At 42.9% G+C, this 19,301-nt stretch overlaps 1 protein-coding gene across 5 annotated transcripts in view; it reads left to right on the top strand.

Moving 5' to 3' along the window:
• Positions 1-19,301, top strand: part of TNIK (TRAF2 and NCK interacting kinase) — a 373,221-nt gene that overhangs the window by 182,214 nt on the left and 171,706 nt on the right. For all 5 annotated transcript variants that reach the window (XM_060242507.1, XM_060242505.1, XM_060242506.1 and 2 more), the window contains exon 3: positions 14,292-14,348. In XM_060242507.1, the coding sequence (XP_060098490.1) occupies positions 14,292-14,348 (57 nt within the window). The remainder of the gene's footprint in view (positions 1-14,291; positions 14,349-19,301) is intronic.

Below are 19,301 nucleotides of genomic sequence, written 5' to 3'. Positions count from 1 at the left end.
GACCTAATGCACCTCATAGGGTTGTTGTGATGTTAAAATAGAGGAGAACGATGTAAGTCGCATTGGGGCCCCATTATTGTAGGGTTGCCAATCCCCAGGTGGGGGCAGGGATCTCCTAGTTTCGAGGCCCTCCTCCTGCTTGGTCATCAGAGAGCGGTGGGGGTGGGGAGGTAGAGGGAAATGTCTGCTGGGCACTCCATTATTCCCTGTGGAAACCGATTGCCATAGGGTATAATGGAGAATTTATCTGTATCTGGGGCTCTGGGGGGGCTGTTTTTTGAGGTAGTTGCACCAAATTTTCAGCATAGCATCTGACACCTCTCCTCAAACACCCCCCCCCCCAAAATTTCAAAAAGATTGGACTGGGGGGGGTCCAATTCGATGAGCCCCAGAAGGAGGTGTCCTTATCTTACATTATTCCAAATGGAGGGGAGGCATTTAAAAGGAGCATGGTCCCTTTAACTGTGATGGCCAGAACTCCCTTCAGCATTCAGTTGTTCTTGTCACACCCTTACTCCTGGCTCCACCGCCAAAGTCCCCAGTTATTTCTTGAATTGGACCTGGCAATCCTACCCCATTGGAATGAAAGGCAGGATATAAGTAAAGTAAATATATAATGTAAAGTCAGTGTGTTGCTTTATAGCCCAGTACAAGTCCACATCCTTCTGTTTAACAATAAATGTTGAGCACCTTGTTGTTGCACATGTTGCTGTGCTATCGCTCAAAACTCTTATGCATCCTCGGCCATTGGTTTTATTGCTTCCTTCAGCCAAGAGGGAAAGGTGGGGCATCAATAATTTAGTAAAGAAAATAATGTGGATTAATTTTCAAACTAGACTCTACTATTTTACCTTCCCCCCATCAGCTTGTTTACTTGATATGCTGCTGAATACTTGCTTTTTTTAATGTTCTCCAATATAAAGCTCTCAAATATTCATTGCACTCCTCGTTGCAGAAACCAGAATGTTTTATTGCCGACTTCATGTCTCCTAGGAGCTGGCATTGCTACTTTTGTTGTTGCAGTTGTTGTTTAAGTGTGTTATTACCTTTTTCGTAGTTTGTTGTATGGTATTTAGTTTTGGGGTGATGTGAAATAAGCCAGTGGACTAGAACTCTGGAGACTTGTCTATGTAGTTGGTCTGATAACTATTATTGGTTTTGGTTTCTTTGTCTTGATTCTGCCTATGGTTAGAAAAAAAGTACAATAGAAATAATTGCAAGCTAAAACCCAGAAAGACTTTGATGGAAAGAAGCGTATCGCTCTTAGTCAGTCCTTGTTTTTCTGCAGAGCAGTTGCAGACCTGCTGCTAGCAAAGGCCATTGAGGCCTTAGGGTTGCCAGCTCTAGGTTGGGAATTACCTGGTGATTTTTGGGGTGGAGCCTGAAGAGTGCAGGGTTTGGGAAAGGAGGAGGACCTTCAATGGGGTATAATGCCATCGAATCCATCTTCCAAAGAGGCCATTTTCTCCAGGGGAACAGATCTCTGTTGCCTGGAGATTGGCTGTAATCCCAGAAGATCTACAGCCACCACCTGGAGGTTGGCAGCCGTGTGAGCCTAGTTTTCATCGGTGTGTCAAAGGCGGTAGGGAGCCATTGGTTTCCCAATCTCCAGGTCCCAGAGCGGGATCCCTGACTTTTGCAGACTCCTTCCTGACATGGCTGCTCCCAGTGAGCTGCTAAAAGGAAGGGAAACCAGCTCAACAAAGGGAGGGTTTGCTTTACATTCCTTTTAGAAGTTATTTAATCTGTGAGTAAATTGTCCCAGTAAGATAACAAAAATGTGGGATTGCAAACATTTTATTTTGGTTGCTGTGTGTGTGTGTGTGTGTGTGAGAGAGAGAGAGAGAGAGAGAGAGCAGCTGATGGGGATGAGGAAATGAAAACTGTATTCAGGAGAACTGCACTGCTGTATTTTTATTTATTAATTTTAGGGAATGTGAAAGTCTCCTGGCTTAACCCCAGATATTTTCTGAGTTAGACTTGGCAACCCTAGGGAGCCTGTATAGTTGGGAGGTGTTAGGTCAAAATAAGAGCAAAGAGATGAACAAGGGAATGGTCGGAAAAGGCCGGTTCTCTGGCAAGAGGTCACAAAGGAAGATGGTAGACAAACCAGGGAGCTTTCTGACCTCAGACCAGCCCATGGTCAGGGGTGAAGAGGGATGTTGTGATGAGGTCAGAGAAAGGCAGTCCTAGAGTGATGCAGCTCAAGGAGAACCCCACATAGCCTCCACCACACACCCTGGAATAGAAGTTCTGCAGGACTTCTCCATGTATGGGTGCTTTATGGTGGCAAGGATGGAAGGCTCCCTTCCCTGAGTAGTACATATCTGTTTGAAAAAGGCTTGCTTACACACAGCAGAAGCTTGATTGTGGGTTTTCAGACAGCAGTAGTTGCTGTCACCCTAGAACAAGTGTTCCCATCATTGTGCCTGTGGATGCTATGGCACCCACTGACACCTTCTTTCGTTCTCGTTCATCCTTCTTTCTCTGGGTACTTTTTTCATACTCCCTCTTCTCCCCTTGCACTGTGGCTTCCTCTGTGTGTGTGGCTCTGCCTTCTCCAGCAGCCTTTGTTGTTGTTGCCCCCACTGCCCTGTGTCAGAATCCAAAGGGGTCCATAGGGTGAAAAAATTTGGAGACCCCTGCCTTAGAAGTATGAACTGGTTTGCTTGTTCTGAGCAAGCTGCATTCGTGACTGGCAAGCCAATGCCAAGAATACATTCGTGGCTGGCAAGCCAATGCCAAGAATACTGAGGGTGAGCAAATCTTCCAAGACCTGCATGTTTCTCAGGAAAACCCCAAGTGACTGAGAACACAAAACACCTCCCTCTGCTTTGTTCCTACTACATTTCTATGCATGTGAACCAGACTGAACCTAATGTGATGGTTCTTTGGTGGAACCCAGGAAGAGGCCGTGGCTTAGTGGTAAGCATCAGCTTCACATGTAGAAGTTCCTGGTTGAATTCCTGGCATGTCCAATCAAAAAGTTCCACTGTTCCTTCTAAGCTGAGTTAGCATGAGCTAGCTCATAGGGGTTTTTTGCCTCTGGCTCACACATTTTTGTCTTAGCTCAGGAAAAATGCCCCCAAAGCAAGCTAGTTTATGCAGTAGCTCACAACTTTAATGCCAGTAGTATAATTTTTGCTTACAAGACTCCACAGCTTAGATGGGAGTATTGGTAGTTGGTGTTGTGAAAGCCTTCTGCCTGAGTCCCTGGATAGCCACTAGCCATCTGAGTACACAGTACTGACCTTGATGGACTGATGGTCTAAATCAGCTTCATGTTCAAAGCATTGCCCCTTTTACAAAGAGGTTTGCACACTTCCATTAACACTGTGTTTTGTTGTTGTGTGTTTTTTTACCTTTGCCAGGAGAGAAAGTTCGGCTGGTTTAAAGCAGGCTGTCAGTACAATGTATTCAAAGCGTTTGAATAAATCGAGTGTAATCTAAAAGCTGCCTCTAGTTTAATGAAGCTGAGTGAAGCAGAATGTAACACAAGGGACCCATGTTCCATTTCAAATTGACTTAATCTTAGAACCTTTTCTGGCTGCTTTTATGGTGTCAATTTTACCCTGAGAATTTCTGTACCTTGAAATAGCTGTGTAGAAAATGTACGGCTTGTGAAGAAGAGATCTGAGGTTATTTGCAGCGACCATGCATATGTTAGCAGAAGTGTATGTAACCTTCAGAATTTCTTTGTCCAGAACGAAAGAACAGAAGTTACTTTGACTTTTTTGCTAATGGGAATTTAGCTAACTATATCGGGCTGTGTGAAAATATTGAGTACTGCCGCTGTGTATATTTCACAGTCCTTGCAAATCGAGAAAAAGTAAATAATTTTGGTTCTTGACTCAAAGTAAGAACCTAAGTGTTTCATGTGTCTTGCGTGGTTGTAGTTTGGAAAGTTAGATCAGGAGTGATTTTGTATTACTTGATTCATTGTTAAAATTAGGGCTACCAGACCCTGCCTCTCCACCATGTGCAGTGACATGTCTGTGTCACTGCCCATGTCACGTCTGGGACTTCGAGGGCAACACTCTGGCAAAAGCTCTATGGTAGAAGCCAAATATCATAAGAGTTTTTGCCCAAATACCAGAGTGTTTGCCCTGGCCTTCACTTCCAGCTCTAATGGCCACATCACTGTAATTGGATGGGCCTTCCTACTGCTCCTAGAAAGTCCCTTCCCCATCCCCCACCGATTGCCAGGATACATACCACTTGCATGACTTGCCAAGTGAGCAATAGCCACTTACATGGCTGACCAAGTGTGCAAATAGCTAGATTAAAGCCCAGTACCATCTTAGAGACCAACAAGATTTTCAGGGTATAAGCTTTCAGGAGTCAAAACTCCCTTCCTAAATGTGGAATATTAGCCGCAAAAATGGAGCATCATTACAACCTGTCTTTTTTTGTTGTGTTTTAGAAACAAATTTCTAGTTCTCACAAGGTTGAAGATGATTATTAAATCATACAAACAATGCCTGGAGAAGGACTGGATGGGATAGGATTCCAAATTTAAGGTGGGTGGGGTTGGAACTTCAGTGTCCTGCATAAGCCACTCTCTTGTCCATGATTACCAAAAGCAGTAGAAGATGATGATATTGGATTTATACCCTGCCCTTCACTCTGAATCTCAGAGTCTCAGAGCACTTTACAATCTCTTTTGCCTTCCTCCCTCGCAACAGACACCCTGTGAGGTAGGTGGGGCTGACCCAAGGCCATTCCAGCAGCTGCAAGTGGAAGAGTGGGGAATCAAATCCAGTTCTCCCAGATAAGAGGCCACGTATTTAACCAGTACACCAAATTGGCTCTCAATATTCATTATGCAAACTAAGCACATGTATGCTAATACGAGTCCCAGTCCTTAGCTGGAAGACACATTAAGAAAGTGGCTATGCTGGTGTTAGCGTGCCCTGGCTCTGGTCAGTGCCCGGAAGGGAGGTTTCCAAGCTACTTTGAACTTCACAATGGAGGAATGGTGACTAGAATGTAAAGACTAGAAATGTAAAGACTAGAAATAATTCACATAATTGGTATGACTTATATAGATTGTACAATTTCACTTGCCTCATTCAGAGCTTGGATAGATGTGTATATTTTGTTTCCACACATTGACTTAGATGGCTTTTTAAAAAGGGTAGAATTGACTTTTTAACAGCCATAAGCCATGACAGCTTTTCCTCCAACTGTCTCTGTATTTCACAAAAAGACTGTTTCCAGGTAGTAAATCACTACCCCCATTCCATCCCTATTGTTGCCTCTGGGGAAAATTAATACTTTTAGCATGAGTCATTAGAGTTGTCATTCTTGAAGGTATAACTCTCTCCCCAGCGTTTAAATATCTCAGCACAGGATAGATGCATCTTGTGTCTATTGCATATACGTATAAACATATTCACATGCACATTATTGTATCATGTGTTTACATGCTGATTGTTATGTGTCCTGAAGTATATTTTTGAAGTGTGGATAGCTATATCACAATTAGGTATGTCTTAGAACATAAGAGAAGCCCTTACATGAACTTGCTAGAAGTATTTGACTGACCTCTGTCTGATCCTACACTCCTCCTACCTAGTGGCACTGTCTCTACCCCACCCAGCCTTCTGAATGAGACTTTCATTTGCTGCCACCCTTACTTGTGGAAATCTGAGTGTTGTCCACCCCTGAAATTCTCAAGCTAGTGATATTCAGTCAAAATTAAGGACAGCTCTGACGTTCCCATTTGGATGAAGCATCAAGTTGAGATGCTTTGAGTTCATCCACAAATAACCCTCGACAGCCTGTTTGAGGAGGGAAGTGATTGCAAGTGTTTGCTGCACCACTGTGACCATCGGCACACAACTGCGCAATGTAGAGAAGATGGTATCAAATGGCATCAAGTTCTGTCTCAGAAGGGGAGGGCTGCAGCTGTAACTTGGCTAGAATTTTTCTGGTAGTACAGAAAGGATCCAAGAGGTCCAAGGGGGATAATCAAAATGGCATGCTCATCCATGGTAGTTAAAATGATGCACAGTATACTGCACAGAGACCATGAAGTACTAAAAACAGGTTGCATAACTGTAACTCGTTCTTCAAGTGGTCATCTGTGCATTCATTTCCCATGGCAGGTAAGTATAAAGTTTGGGGTGGTGTCCTCAAATTGGATGGAACTGAGCAGGAGAAGTGCACTTCCTCCTCTTCAGGTATGTGTGTTGTGTCGCCATACTGAAGGGAAGGGATTTCCTTGCCTTTTCTGTTTTGCCCCTACCTACTGAACACAATACAGTGGAAGCAGGCAGGACTGTCCTGACTTTGTAGCACAGATAGTCCCACACATCTTCCTGCTTCTTGCCTTAGCATGCTGTCAATGAGCCAAGCAGCTAGTCAGTTATCCATAGTTTAACTGGGTTTTTCAGCAGCCCTTTCTCAAAACTTTGAGGAGGTTTACAGCGTAGATGCGATCATCAACAGTATGCATTCCAAAGTGCAACATATAAAACTGTAAGTTGCATAGAAACCAGCCAGTTAAAACCAATATCTAACCTGCATCTTGTTCAGCCTTGTGTGCTGTTGCCCAGCACCAATGGAAGAGTCTTACAATTCTTTCCACATGAAGCTCAAGCAGGGAGAGAGCTCCATGGTTGGAAAACACTAGCTGACTCCCATTTCAGTAATGTCTTCCCTGTAGGCAACTAGGTATGGTAGAATGACTGGATCATGTATAGAAGAAGGAATTTGGGCTGGTGCAACTTGCCATGTCAGCATAAGAGGGTTGCCACCTCTTTTCAAACCCCCCCCCCACTAGGGCTCTTATCCTTTAAGAACTACACAATTGGTTGGAATTTGATAGGGAGAAGCCTTCTTAGTAGTACACTCCGTTGTGAATAACAGCTTTGATTCCTGGAACTGCGCCTGTTGACTACCTATTGAAAGCAAAGTAGCTTTTGTTGAGAGATGGGGGAGGAAAATGTGCTAATATTTTGCCCTTCCTCCTCCAAGGAGCTCATGGGGTGTACATCATTCTCGCATGCTCTATTTTATCTTCACAAAGCCTTATGAGATAGGCTAGACTGAGATTGACTGGCTCGAGGTCACTCAGCAAGCTTCGTGGTAGAGTGGGAATTTGAATCGGAGTCTGTCAGTCTGATTGTGACATCGTCATCCCTGCACCAAGCTGACTTGTGCCCCTTCCCTCTCTCCATGAAACACCATGTACAATTGGGTACAACATAAATAAGTAATTAAGTGCAGTGTGATGTGCATTGTCTGTTCCTTGCTTTATCTCACAGATAGAAACAGCAGTCTTGGCTAGCCCTCTTTATATCCCAACTTTTCCAGTTGTTTAACTAACCACAAGTGCTGGGTAGCAACATATGCACAGCACCTGGGCCTGGCAATTTTCTGGAGCCGCTAGACAGCTCCAGCTTCTGAATTCATTTGGATGACCTCAGTTCACCCTGGCTGCTGGCTGGCTCTCATTAGGAGGCAAAAGACTTTTGCCAGAAGACACACATTGGTACGTCTTGCACAGTTCCTTGAATAGAGCCAGCCCATTATGCTGTTCCATGAAAAGCAGGCAGTGACATTCTGCTGGAATGCTAAACTGACTTTCAGGTCATGCGCCTGACTTTCAGACGCATCCCCTTCAGTTTCAGTTTACAAGTCGAGAGTATGTTATATGGGATGTGTCTGAAACCGTGCCAAGCATGACATCCCCCTGCAATCTCAATATATAAAGTTATGGTCCTGTTCATGTCTATTTTTATCAGTAACTACGTTCTGTTTCTTAAAGCTTTGACTACGTAATCTTTGTAATATAAATGCAATAAAATTAGTGTATGCGAGAGAGAAGCCAAGGAGGAGATAGCTTGCATGCACACTGAGGGAAAGGTTTGAAGGTACTTCTGCTGGGATCTAGGTTCAAATGTCCACTCATCCATGAAGTCAGGTCTGAATTGTGCTGTGAACAACTTAATGTAGTCCCTCCTGCTTTGTAGTCTCTTTCACTGGTCCTTATAAGACACACCATAGCTCAGTCTTTCATTGTGCTGTAAAAATTAGGGCTATAGCTCTGGGATAATTTTGAGCCAGGTTCATGAGGGCCTGTGGTCTCTACTGCTAATCCTGCTAAGTTCCACTGAAATTAAACAAGCATCATCATCATTGTCATCGTCATTGTCAGATCTTTGACTGGTAGATGGTGTTCTGCAATTCAATATCTAGCCAAGTTCTTCAGAATGGCAGATGTATCTTTGCAGGGCTCTTGCTGTTCTAAGCAACACTGTCTTCTGGAGTTGAGCTGGTGTTAATTGCTGAATGCCCAGAATGTCCAGGTATTTTTGAGACTTCTAGACACTGCTCCAAGTACTCCAGTGACAACTGGCATGATGGTCACCTTCTTCTCCAGAGGGACTAGATCTGTTAGTAGGTCTTAGTATTTTGTGATCTTCTCCTGTTTTTCTTCTTATTAAGCAGTAGCCACCTCCCCTCCATACCTGAAACATGCAGCAATAATCCACTTCTTTGATTTCAGAACGCTTGTGAGAGGCAAAGTCCAAACATGAAAATATATCCCAATGTTGGGTTTACTGAGCAGAATGTTCCCCAGAGAAAGGGTATCAAGTGAGATAGAGTTGTTGTATGGTACAGTAATGCATGCTGAATTGTTCTTTTCACTAATTATACTCTCCTTAGGCCATGAAATCCCTGCACCAATTTCTATTTTCCATTCTGTGACAAAATAATATACAAAGAGGCTATGTTGGCACTTGGTTGCCAGCACTGCCTTGGCAAATGGCAGGAGATCTTGAGGATGGCATCTGGGGAGGATGTGATGTTGAGTGACACTCTAGTAATTCCTTCTAACCTTTATGGTAAAGACCATATAGACATAGGGAAATTCCTAGAATGTCACTGTGGAAGTCCAGATATAAGAAGCGTTAAAAATATTTTGAACTTGATGCATAGTTTTGTGAACCTCAGTGTAAAGGCTTAAGTTTTTTGTATGTCCATCTCTTGATAAAGATATTTATCAAAACGGGAAGTATAACAATTGAAATTCCATTGAGCAGAGGTTCTCAGGAAGCTAAAAGCTCACCCAGCAAGCAGGTTCTGTGTCTCCCTCTCCACTCCCTACCCCATACGAGCATCCTGGAACGTGGTGGCATGACATTTGCTCATAGTCCCGTTAAAGAGCCTGGAAACATCACAACATCTTGGAGGTGGGAGGCAGCCCTGAATGCAGAGTTACCAAGCAAAAAAAAGAGCAGATTCAAAACTCCAACACGAGCCCAGCCACCAACAATTCTTTTTCCTTAAAAAAGTGTTCGACTGCATTTTTTTCCCTAGGAGGGAAACAATTGATACAGCGTGTATGTGTGTGGGTGGTTGCTCAGCTTTCCTTTGCAGAAGGTGGCAGCTGAAAACACTGTGCTCTTGCTGCCTGCCTGTTTTGTCCTCGTTTGCCCCATTACCTACCCGCAAGTGCGTGTCCTGGCACTCTGAATGGTAACGCTGTTCCCTCAGGACTCCTGGGATCCTCTCCAGTGACCTAGTTTTGTTCACACAGCTCGGCATCAAACACAGCCTGGAATTTTACCATATGGACCACTGAGGGAATGAAGCCAAAAACTTGCTGTGGCAGCTGAGACTCTGCTGTTCCCATGTTATGGGAAATGCGGTAGTTGATGGTCAGTGGGGCTGCCAACCAGCCAGTATTTTATTGGTGTGGCCAGAAATACTATGTTTTATAGGGTAACCAAATCTGAAAAGCCGACACAAGGTTTGCCCTCAGATTCCTACAAGCTTCTGATACATGCCTGCCTTTGATTCCCAGTCTTGTTCTGTTCATAATCCACTACTCTCTCAACCCTCCATCTGCAATATGGAGATGGTAATTTTAGAATCCCTTGCAGGGCTATTGTGGGGATTACACCAAGGTAAAGTGTGTGAAGCAATTTGAATATTGAAAGTTCTGTATATATCGAATTGTGATATATGGCCCCCATCTGCAGATATCTAAATCCACAGATCAGGGCCATACCAACAATAAGTAGAATTTCCTTCAAACCTTGGGGGGGGGGGGGGGGTGCCAAAGGTTTGCAAAACAAAAATCAGAACTCTTTAAAAAAGACATTGGGTGGTTTAAATTCCTTTCCAAACTTACCATGATTAGGTGGCGGTGTCCATTGGGAGCCTCCCAGGACTGGCTGCAGCAGCCAATGGGAGCTGCTTTGGGCCTGACTTAAGGTTGCCAATTCAAGAAATATCTGGGGACTTTGGGGGTGGAGCCATAATGGAGTTCTGGCCATCACATTTAAAGGAACTGCACACCTTTTAAATGCCTCCCCTACATTAGCAATAATGAAGGATAGGGGCACCTTATTTCGGGACCCATAGAATTGGACCCCTCTGCTCCAATCGTTTTGAAACTTGGAGAGCATTTTAAAGAGAGTCATCAGATGCTATGCTGAAAATTTGGTGCCTCTGTCTTTAAAAATATCTCCTCTAGAGTTCCAGATACTTCCAGATCAATTCTCCATTATACCCCATGGGAATCGATCTCCATAGGGAATAATGAAGTGCCCGGCAGACATCCCCCCCCCCCATTTCTGATGACTGATTGTCATCTCTACTCATGAGTTGATGAACTTCCAACTTCTTCACAGTAACACAGAGCAGCCAAAGGTTCAAGCTTACCTTTCCTATGCAAACGACCTCTGAAAAGATTGTGCAACCAACGGAGGGTCTGGGCTGCTTTCACAGCCACTTGGAGCAACTATATTGTTCTGCCTGCTCCTTCCTGCCTCCATTCAGCCTTAAAGACACAGACACACCATCCCAAGAAGGAAGCCTTTCCAAGTGGAGTTTGAAGCCTCCGGAGGTGGAAAGGCACATGGTGGCTGTGGGGGCGGGGCTTCCCCTTGCCAGCCAGCTGACTGGGAGCAGGAAGGAGCCTGGGAAAGCGGGAGAACCCCCGCTGGGACCTGGGGATTAACAAGCCTAGCCTGACCATGGGGGCAGCAGCCATTGGGAGCTGCTCCAGGATGCCAGAAGCTGCTCTGACATGGCCACAGTGGACACCAGGAATTGCTCCCAGACACTACCACCACTGTGGCCGTCCTCAAAGGTGGGTAGTGGGGCCTGGGCTTATGCTGAACTTTTTAAGTATTGCAGGCCCTCTCATTGTCTAATTATTTTTCATATTAGATATTTCGCATCATTTTGTGTCTCCTTGATTTTTTTTTTATCATGGCAGTTCCAGAGGGGATCTTGTACTTGATTAAATAATGTCAATGACTGCAAAACATGGATCACAACTCCAAACTAGTTTACTTTTTGAGTGTTAGTGTTAGCTATGAGTAGAGCGGTTTCCTGTGTAAATATTATATGCTCTCCCCAGGCATTTCAGTGCATTTATGTGAGCTGACTGACTTATGTGCCGAGATAATAAGCTAGTGATTGGTGGTCTTGGTGGATGTACAACTGGTGCACAGCTGTATAGTATAGAGTGTGTGTAACCATTGTAGTTATAGATGCCAGGGCTTTTTTGTAGGAAAAGCCCAGCAGGAACTCACTTGCATATTAGGCCACACCCCTGACATCACCATTGTTTCATAAATGGCTTTTTGCAGGAAAAGCCCAGCAGCAACTTTGCATATTAGGCCATGCCCCCTGACACCAAGCCAGCATTGCTGCTTTAAAAAAAAAAAGGCCCTGATAGATGCAATTAAATTAAGTCATCAAAAATTTAAGATCTAGATTTGATTTTCCAACCCTATATATGGGCACACAAATGCCACAGTCATCAAATACTACAGAAAAACTGGACTAATCCAATCTTTGTGTGCAAAAAAGAGAATCTAGGCGTCACATGGAACTCCCCCGCCCCCGTCCATGCTTGTAAATAAAACAATGCCTTTCATGTTATCTGTATCTTAAACTATTTGTTTTCTCCTCTTTTTTTGCAGACTGTTCTATCTAATCAGAGCTTTGCAAGTTTTGATTTGTTTGCTGCTAGCAGTGTTGCTATTTTTAAGAGAGTATTTCTCCTCTTGTAAATTGTACATTACCCTAAGCATTTTTCTCTTGCAAAGGGGACTAGTAACATTTTATAAAATCACCAAATAAAACATTTTTTCTACTTACAATGCATGCTACCTTGTTATCTGTTGACCCACTTCATGCTCCATGACTTTGGTTTATGCTCAATGTTGTCATCTGCCCTGAGCCCGCTTGCAGTATAGGGCGGACTAGAAATTAACATACATAAATAAATAAATGGCAATTTCCAGAGAAGCAGTGGTATTAGTGTATTGAAGGGATAACAAAAGAAGAGGTATTTTGGATAGTAGTAGTCCTCCAGCTTGCATGCATTTTTACTCTTTCCACTTAGATGTAGCACAGAGACCTAAGCGTTCCTGGTGTGGATTTAAATAATAAATGAGCTGTGATTTTGAACCCTAATTTGTAGACTAAAGAACAAATTGTAATTTGTTGTGACATCCATTTCAGGAAAAATTACAAACTGCACCTTGTTCCCAAATGATGAATTCTTGAACCATGCCTGACTTTCAAAAGCTTAAGCATATATCAGTAACAATATTAGGGCTTGTTTTGTTATTCATGTTTAATGCAGACATATTGCTTTTCAAGCACCTATGATGTCATATCACTTCCTTACATTACGTAGAAAGTGAAGAGAAGACACAGCAAATGGCTGAAGAGTCAAATCTTGTATCTGAATCTCCAGACACAGAAATAGATGATTGGGTTGGAAGAATGCAGGCAGTTATGTATGTCATTCTAGGCTTCAGAATATTAATTCTATTGGACCCCTATTAATTTTATCATTCTAAAAGTATATTATGTACTGTAGTGTCACCATTACTTTTATTGGATGCTCTCAGGTATTCTACTTTTTCTTCTGTGAGTTTTGGGAGCATGTGTGTGTCATAATGGATAACTGTTCTCCATGTGTACCTTTTGGTTTATCTCTGTACAGACGTGTTCTGAACAGACTATATTACTCTAGTAGCACAGGTGTGGCTTCTTTCTGCCCTATGGGATTCATGTTTTTTTTTAAGTTTTAAACAATTTTATTAAGATATTTCAGATAGTCACATACATAAAAATAATACGGTTGAATGATGTATACAAAGAACTACAGAATGCAAGAAATATAACAACTAGCATTTTAAGAGTGGGATTAATGTTTTGAAAGTCCAAATGACAGACTTGCTTGTGTTCCTCCCATCCTTTCACTAATGTTTGTGGCTGAACACTTTCCTTAACCGTTTGCTGGTTTCTTCTCTTTGCCCTTAGAATAAATGTAAGGAAAGGGAATGTGATATCAAAAGTGCTTTGAAAACAATATGTCTGCCTAAAATGTGAAAAATCAGCAGTGGTGCATAAAATGTTATGGGCTTGCCAGTCGCTTTGGGTTCCTGTTTCCCCTCTACTTTTTGGCAAGTAATTTGAATTCTAACCTGGTTTGACATTTTTCATTCTGTGTAAGAATGTGACTCGTTTTGCATCTTCCCTCAGTCGTAAGGGGTCATCCTGTCAAAGGCTGACAGCTAGGCCGTGTTCCTGCATTTCAATCCATGTGGAATGAGGCTAATCTACTAATTCTTTCATATCCAGGACCTTATTTAGTATCAAAGTGTCGGCTCTGAGGAGTATTATTAGCCGATTGTGTGTTCAGCTCTAAAGTAAATCTCCTGCTTCAGGCTAGAAAGAAAAATTCCAAATTAAAGCACAATAACTGTAAGAGTCCTCTGTGGGTATGTATCATTATATCCTAGCTGAAAAGAATATGCCTGAAGACTCCGGCCCCGATTAGAGATTATTTGCTGGCAGTGGTGTGATTGCTGCTACACCACTCCCCATAACAAACAAGTCGAGTTGGGTGGAGCCCATATACTTCACCAGAGTTATCCCAGATGAACCATCTCACTCCAGAATATCACCAAACTAAATAGCAAGGAGACTTTTATGCACATGCATGCAAATGTGTGTTGAAACAGTCATTTATGGGCTCAAACCTGGAGCAGATTGTGTAGTAATGTTCTGCGCTAGTGGCATACCCCTAAAGGGTAATGAAGGTAATGAAGTGTTGTTATTGAAACTTACTTTCTAGCGAATTTCTTTGGAGAATTAAGCTACAAGCCACAGGCTCTGAGCTGTGTTCAGAGGAATGGTTCAGTTTGAATTTGATAGAGCTTCAGAACTCTGGGACCTTTTGTCAGTGAATTCTTGCCTCTGCTATGTGACTAGGAAAACTAAACCTTTTTTTTTTTCTGTCCTAGGGTCGTCATGTTAAAACGGGACAGCTTGCAGCCATTAAAGTTATGGACGTCACCGGGGTAAAGTATTCCTTCTTTCGTATTTCTCCTAATCATTGGTTAAGTGAAATTGTCAAAAATAATACATTCAAAAAATTTTTTAAATGCAGTTGATTTTCATTGACATGTATTGGTGAGATCTGGTGAGAACTGAATGGTTTCTTCCATGCAAAAGGTTTAAGACAAACATTTTATGGTTTCACACTTATGTAAACAGCAGCTGTGGAATCATAGGATTCCGTGATGCTTGGAACCCTCATTTTCTGCTCTGAAAGTTCTTAGCTCAGGAACCTGATGTGGAGGAGCCGGTTGTGGCTATTCTCTAGGGAGGGGAAACTTTACGGCACATGCTCAACTCAGCTGTGGCCTTTCTTCTAAACCTCTTCCTCATTTCTGTTGCTGACCAATATGTTGGTAAACACAGTACCTTTTTTTGCACGCTGAAAACAGTTGCTCAGTGGCAATTGCTCTGTGTCCCCAGTCATGGCAACTAGAGTGATTTGTCATATGGAAAGAGTTAACCTTTTGTAGCAAAACAAAACAAAATTCCAGTGGCATCTTAAAGGCTCCTTTATCCTCTTCCCTTTGCTTACTTTCTTCTGTTGCGCACTCCTGGGATCCCCAACCTGTTAGAGCTTGTGTGCACATTTGGAATTCTGACACAACATGGTGGATGCAGCAACAGAACTGCCACAAAACAGCTGCTGCAAGAGGTGGAGCCAGCCACAAAATGGTTACCATCGCTTAACTTCAGCAACACAGTGCAGATTCTTGTGCTATGGTGGCAGCAGCTGCCGAAGCAGCATTTTTTAAAAAAATCTACACAGCCAATCAAATGTCCAGTAGTCAATCAGAAGCCTTGCTGGGCCAAAGTCCCACCTAGCCTTGTCCACTTCCTAAAAACCAGAAAATGTATTGGTGAGCACTGGATGGGGTATTGGTGGATGCCATGATGCCCATACATACCACATTGGGGACCCCTTGATTCCTTTCTTCAGTTTCAACAGCTTTTAACATACGTACTTTCTGTAAAAATCAGGTAAAACAGGGATGGAATGCCAGGACCCCCTCATAAAACGCCAGTCATGGTGCTGCTTCACACATACCAAGCAATGTAATGATGGGTCCAGCAGGAGCTCAATTGCATATTAGGCAATGCCCCCTGACACCAAGCCACACACAACTGTGTTCCTGTGCATTCCAGCCCCCAAAATTCCCTTGGTCCAGTATTAAAACAGCAGTTATGCACATTTTCTCTGGCTTTCTGATTGTTCCAACAAGAGGGATAAGCAGCCCACTAAGTCATGTGTGAAGGCAAGCCAGTTGAGCCATCACACCCACGCCACCCTCCTCAGCTCTACAGCAGAATCTATTCAGATGCAATGTGAGAGGTGGTAACAGCAAAGAAGCGACCCTCCCAAATGCCTTCTGTCACAGCACCAGAAGATATTGTCTTACTGAATGGCAAGTGTCCAGGCTGCAGCAAACTGGAACTCACTAGCTTTGAGTTGTTTTACCCATCACAGGAGAGAAATACGCTTTGGGCTACTCATATGAGGAAGGAATTAACATATTGAGACTCAAAGTTCTGCACCTCCCAAGTAGAAGAATGAGTGCATGGGGAGTGTGCTCATTAAGCAGTTGTACACTCAGAAAATGTCTTACAGCAAGCGCATAAACATGGTCACCGAGGAATTTATATGACAAAAAGAACAGGGATTTTCAAGGTATTAAGCTTGTTATTCCTTTAATAGGAGGAAAATAAACTACAAGCCTGCCAAAAAGCCACAGGGGAAGAAAGTATAAAATGACTAAAGCGTTTGGAAGCGTGCACACTTTAGAGGGTTACTTAATGAGAGCCTTCGTTCACCAGAAATTATATTATTTTTAAGCCTGATAAATTTTTTTGTATGGAAATACAGTGTGATATTTTGGAACTTGCTTGTCTTTAAAACCCAATTAAAATTGCAGCATATAGGGTTCAGCCCAGTTCCATCCGCTTTACCATTTGAAAGAAATAACATCAGTCATAGACAGAATAATTTGGAAGTGCGGAAGCCATCAGCAAACTCCCAAAGCGAGTGAAAGCCCTCTGCCTGAGATCTTAGACAACTAATGCCTGTCAGAGTAGACCAGGGGGTCCTCAAGTTTTTTGAACCTGCACAGCATGATGGGCTCTGCCACAAAATTGTTACTGGAGGAGGCAGAGCGAGTCATAAAATGGCTTCTACAGCTTACTTTCAGTCACACACATTGTTTGTGTGTACATGAGTGAATGAGAGTTTTTTTTCCCAGTGGTCCCCCAAATTTCCCAGTTTTCCACTGGAAAAATTGAAAAAGCCATCCAGATTTTTACATGTTGTACATATTGAGTGAGGAAAAATGAGCCTATAAGCAGTGTTCCCTCTAAGCTGAGTGAGCATGAGCTAGCTCACAGATTTTTAGCCTCCAGCTCACACATTTTTGTTTTAGCTCAGGAAGGATGACACCAGAACACACTAATTTATGCAGTAGCTCACAACTTTAGTGCCGGTAGCTCATAACTTTAATGCCAGTAGCTCACAAAGTAGAATTTTTGCTCACGACTGCAGCTTAGAGGGAACATTGCCTATTAGTATTTAATTTATTCTAAATTGACTGTATTTCATAGGAGTTTCTTTTCAGTGTTTCCCCAAATTTTCTAATTGAAAATCAGGAAAATAGGGGGGAAAGACCAAAGGGAAACTCCTCGTCCTTTCTTTCTAGGTCCTCACCTGAAAGGGAGAGGAGGGGGGAGCCAACCAACAAAGTGAAAAGATGCTTCAATAATTAGGATATTCTTAGCCTGTTTGTTAAGAACATCCTGATTATTGATGCATTCGCACAAGCTTGGTGTATCTCGCCTACTTTGCATGGAACTCCTTCATCAGTGGCAATGGTCATTATCTGTGTGAGATGTCTTCTCCTTGAGTGTTTGTGGAGGAGAACTGGAGTACTTTCTTTTTTAAAAAAACCCCACAATAATATATTTGTTGCTTAGAAAGTGCTGTGCAGGATGAGATAATGGTTGTGGTCAGGAGTAGGCCTCCAAACATTGTTTGTATGATCAAGCAGTTTTGTTCTTAAATAAATAATCTAAATATGCTTTTATCACGAGTCTTTTGTGTGAATTTTTGGACATGTCTCTAAATACGGGACGACTGGGGTAACTGCCCCTTTGGAAGCCATTCTCCAAGGAGGAAGGGGGGGGAACTATCACACAGGAATTTTGAAGTTGCCATCATTGCCTCTGATAACATGTTATGCTAAAGTTGCATTGAGGATTATGAACATTCATATTTGGTCTTCTGTGCAGTCCTCATGCTTGGGAGTGCACATAAGCAGGCCTGCTATGGGGGAGGGTTTTTTCTAGCTACAATTCACTGTGGGGGGAGTTGCTTGCTTTGCTTCTTGGCTTAAGCAATCAGTGTTCCCTTCTAGAAAGTAGTCACAAAAGGGAGCTCAAAATAAGTAGATTTCCTCTAGACCAATACTGTGGATCCGCAGGTGAGAAGTCTCAAGTACATGGCTTAAACTAGGCTCAAAAACATTTGTGTATGAGCTGCTAAGATATATGCAACTGCGCCCAGGGGACTATGCTACGCTTATTGAATGGTCCTGGAATTCTCTGGGAACGTTAGTTTTAGCATTGTTAGCGCAGTCACTTGATGACAGCTACAATCAAGCCATACTTTGCATATCTCAGACTACATCCGTCACATTGCACAGAGAACTTTTCGCCTCTCCCAGTGTTTTAGCTAGGACTATACTTTTCAGTGGGGCCAATGGCTTTCAGTGATTTCTTCACTCCTGCTGGGAGTCATCAATCAGTGAGGAAACTTAGTGATAGACTTACATGTGTGAATCATCCCTTCCTATACATTTTGGGCCTCCTGAGGCATGTAAGGCAATAAATGAAAGCTGTTTTCTGAGACAGTATTCATTTGGCTCTTTTTGTTTTTCCCTCGTGACATTTCCTTAAGCTCCTTAATCACTCTGCTTGCCTTCTGTAAATTCTCTCTCAATGATTACAAGGTTTAGCCCCTCCCAGTAATGTTCCATAAAGAAAACCATGCTTCCTCTCCACACTTGATGTGACATCTGGCTGTGAAGTGGCATTCTTTCCAAAGAGCTTGGGTGTGCAGTTTTTAGTTGAACGCCAGGGTGTCTTTCCATTTTCTGGTCCATAAAATAAAAGCAAAGCCGGAACCAAACAGATGGCATTCAAGGGTGGGAGGAGGGGGAAAGCAACAGAAGAGAAAGAAAGTCAACTGGTGTTGTTTCTAGTGGGACATGATGAATCCACTTCAATGTCAGGTCTATGTTCCCAGTAATTCATAGCCTTCAGTGCCCTAGCATCAGGGAAGAGGCCATGGCTCAGTGGCATAGCATCTGCTTGGCATACAGAAGGTCCCAGGCACAATCCCTAGCATCTCCAGGATTTAGGTGATGAGAAAGACCTCAACCTGAGAATCTGGAGAGCTGCTACAAATCTGAACAGGCAACACTGCCCTTGATGGACCAAGGGTCTGTTTCAGTATAAGGCAGCATCATGTGTGCAGTGGTCTAAAATAGGTCTTAATACAATAAACGAGATAAAAATTTTGAATGTAAGGATTACATTTGCACACTTACACCTTTCTGGCCTGATTCGTAAGTGACTTGGCTTCTGAGAGTCAAAAGCATCACTTCCCCTAAGGAAATAAAAAGCAACATAAGGAAAGTGGTGGGGGGAGGCACAGAGAGAAATGAAAACATAAGATAAGCAGAACTGCACAAAAGGTATGGATAAGAAAAGAGAGAATGTGATAGAGCAGGCTGAAGAGGTGGAAAACTGACAGATAGCTGGCAAGGAATATGGCAGGAGGGATAGAATTGCAAGGGAGGGTATACAGGAATTAGAGAGAGATCGGGAATAGTGGCTAGAATAGTACTAGTAATGCTAGAAGTGTAGAC

This window comes from Heteronotia binoei, chromosome 6 (genome assembly GCF_032191835.1).
Source record: "Heteronotia binoei isolate CCM8104 ecotype False Entrance Well chromosome 6, APGP_CSIRO_Hbin_v1, whole genome shotgun sequence".
NCBI classification, from domain to species: domain Eukaryota; kingdom Metazoa; phylum Chordata; class Lepidosauria; order Squamata; family Gekkonidae; genus Heteronotia; species Heteronotia binoei.
This window is presented reverse-complemented; position numbering and strand designations above follow the sequence as displayed.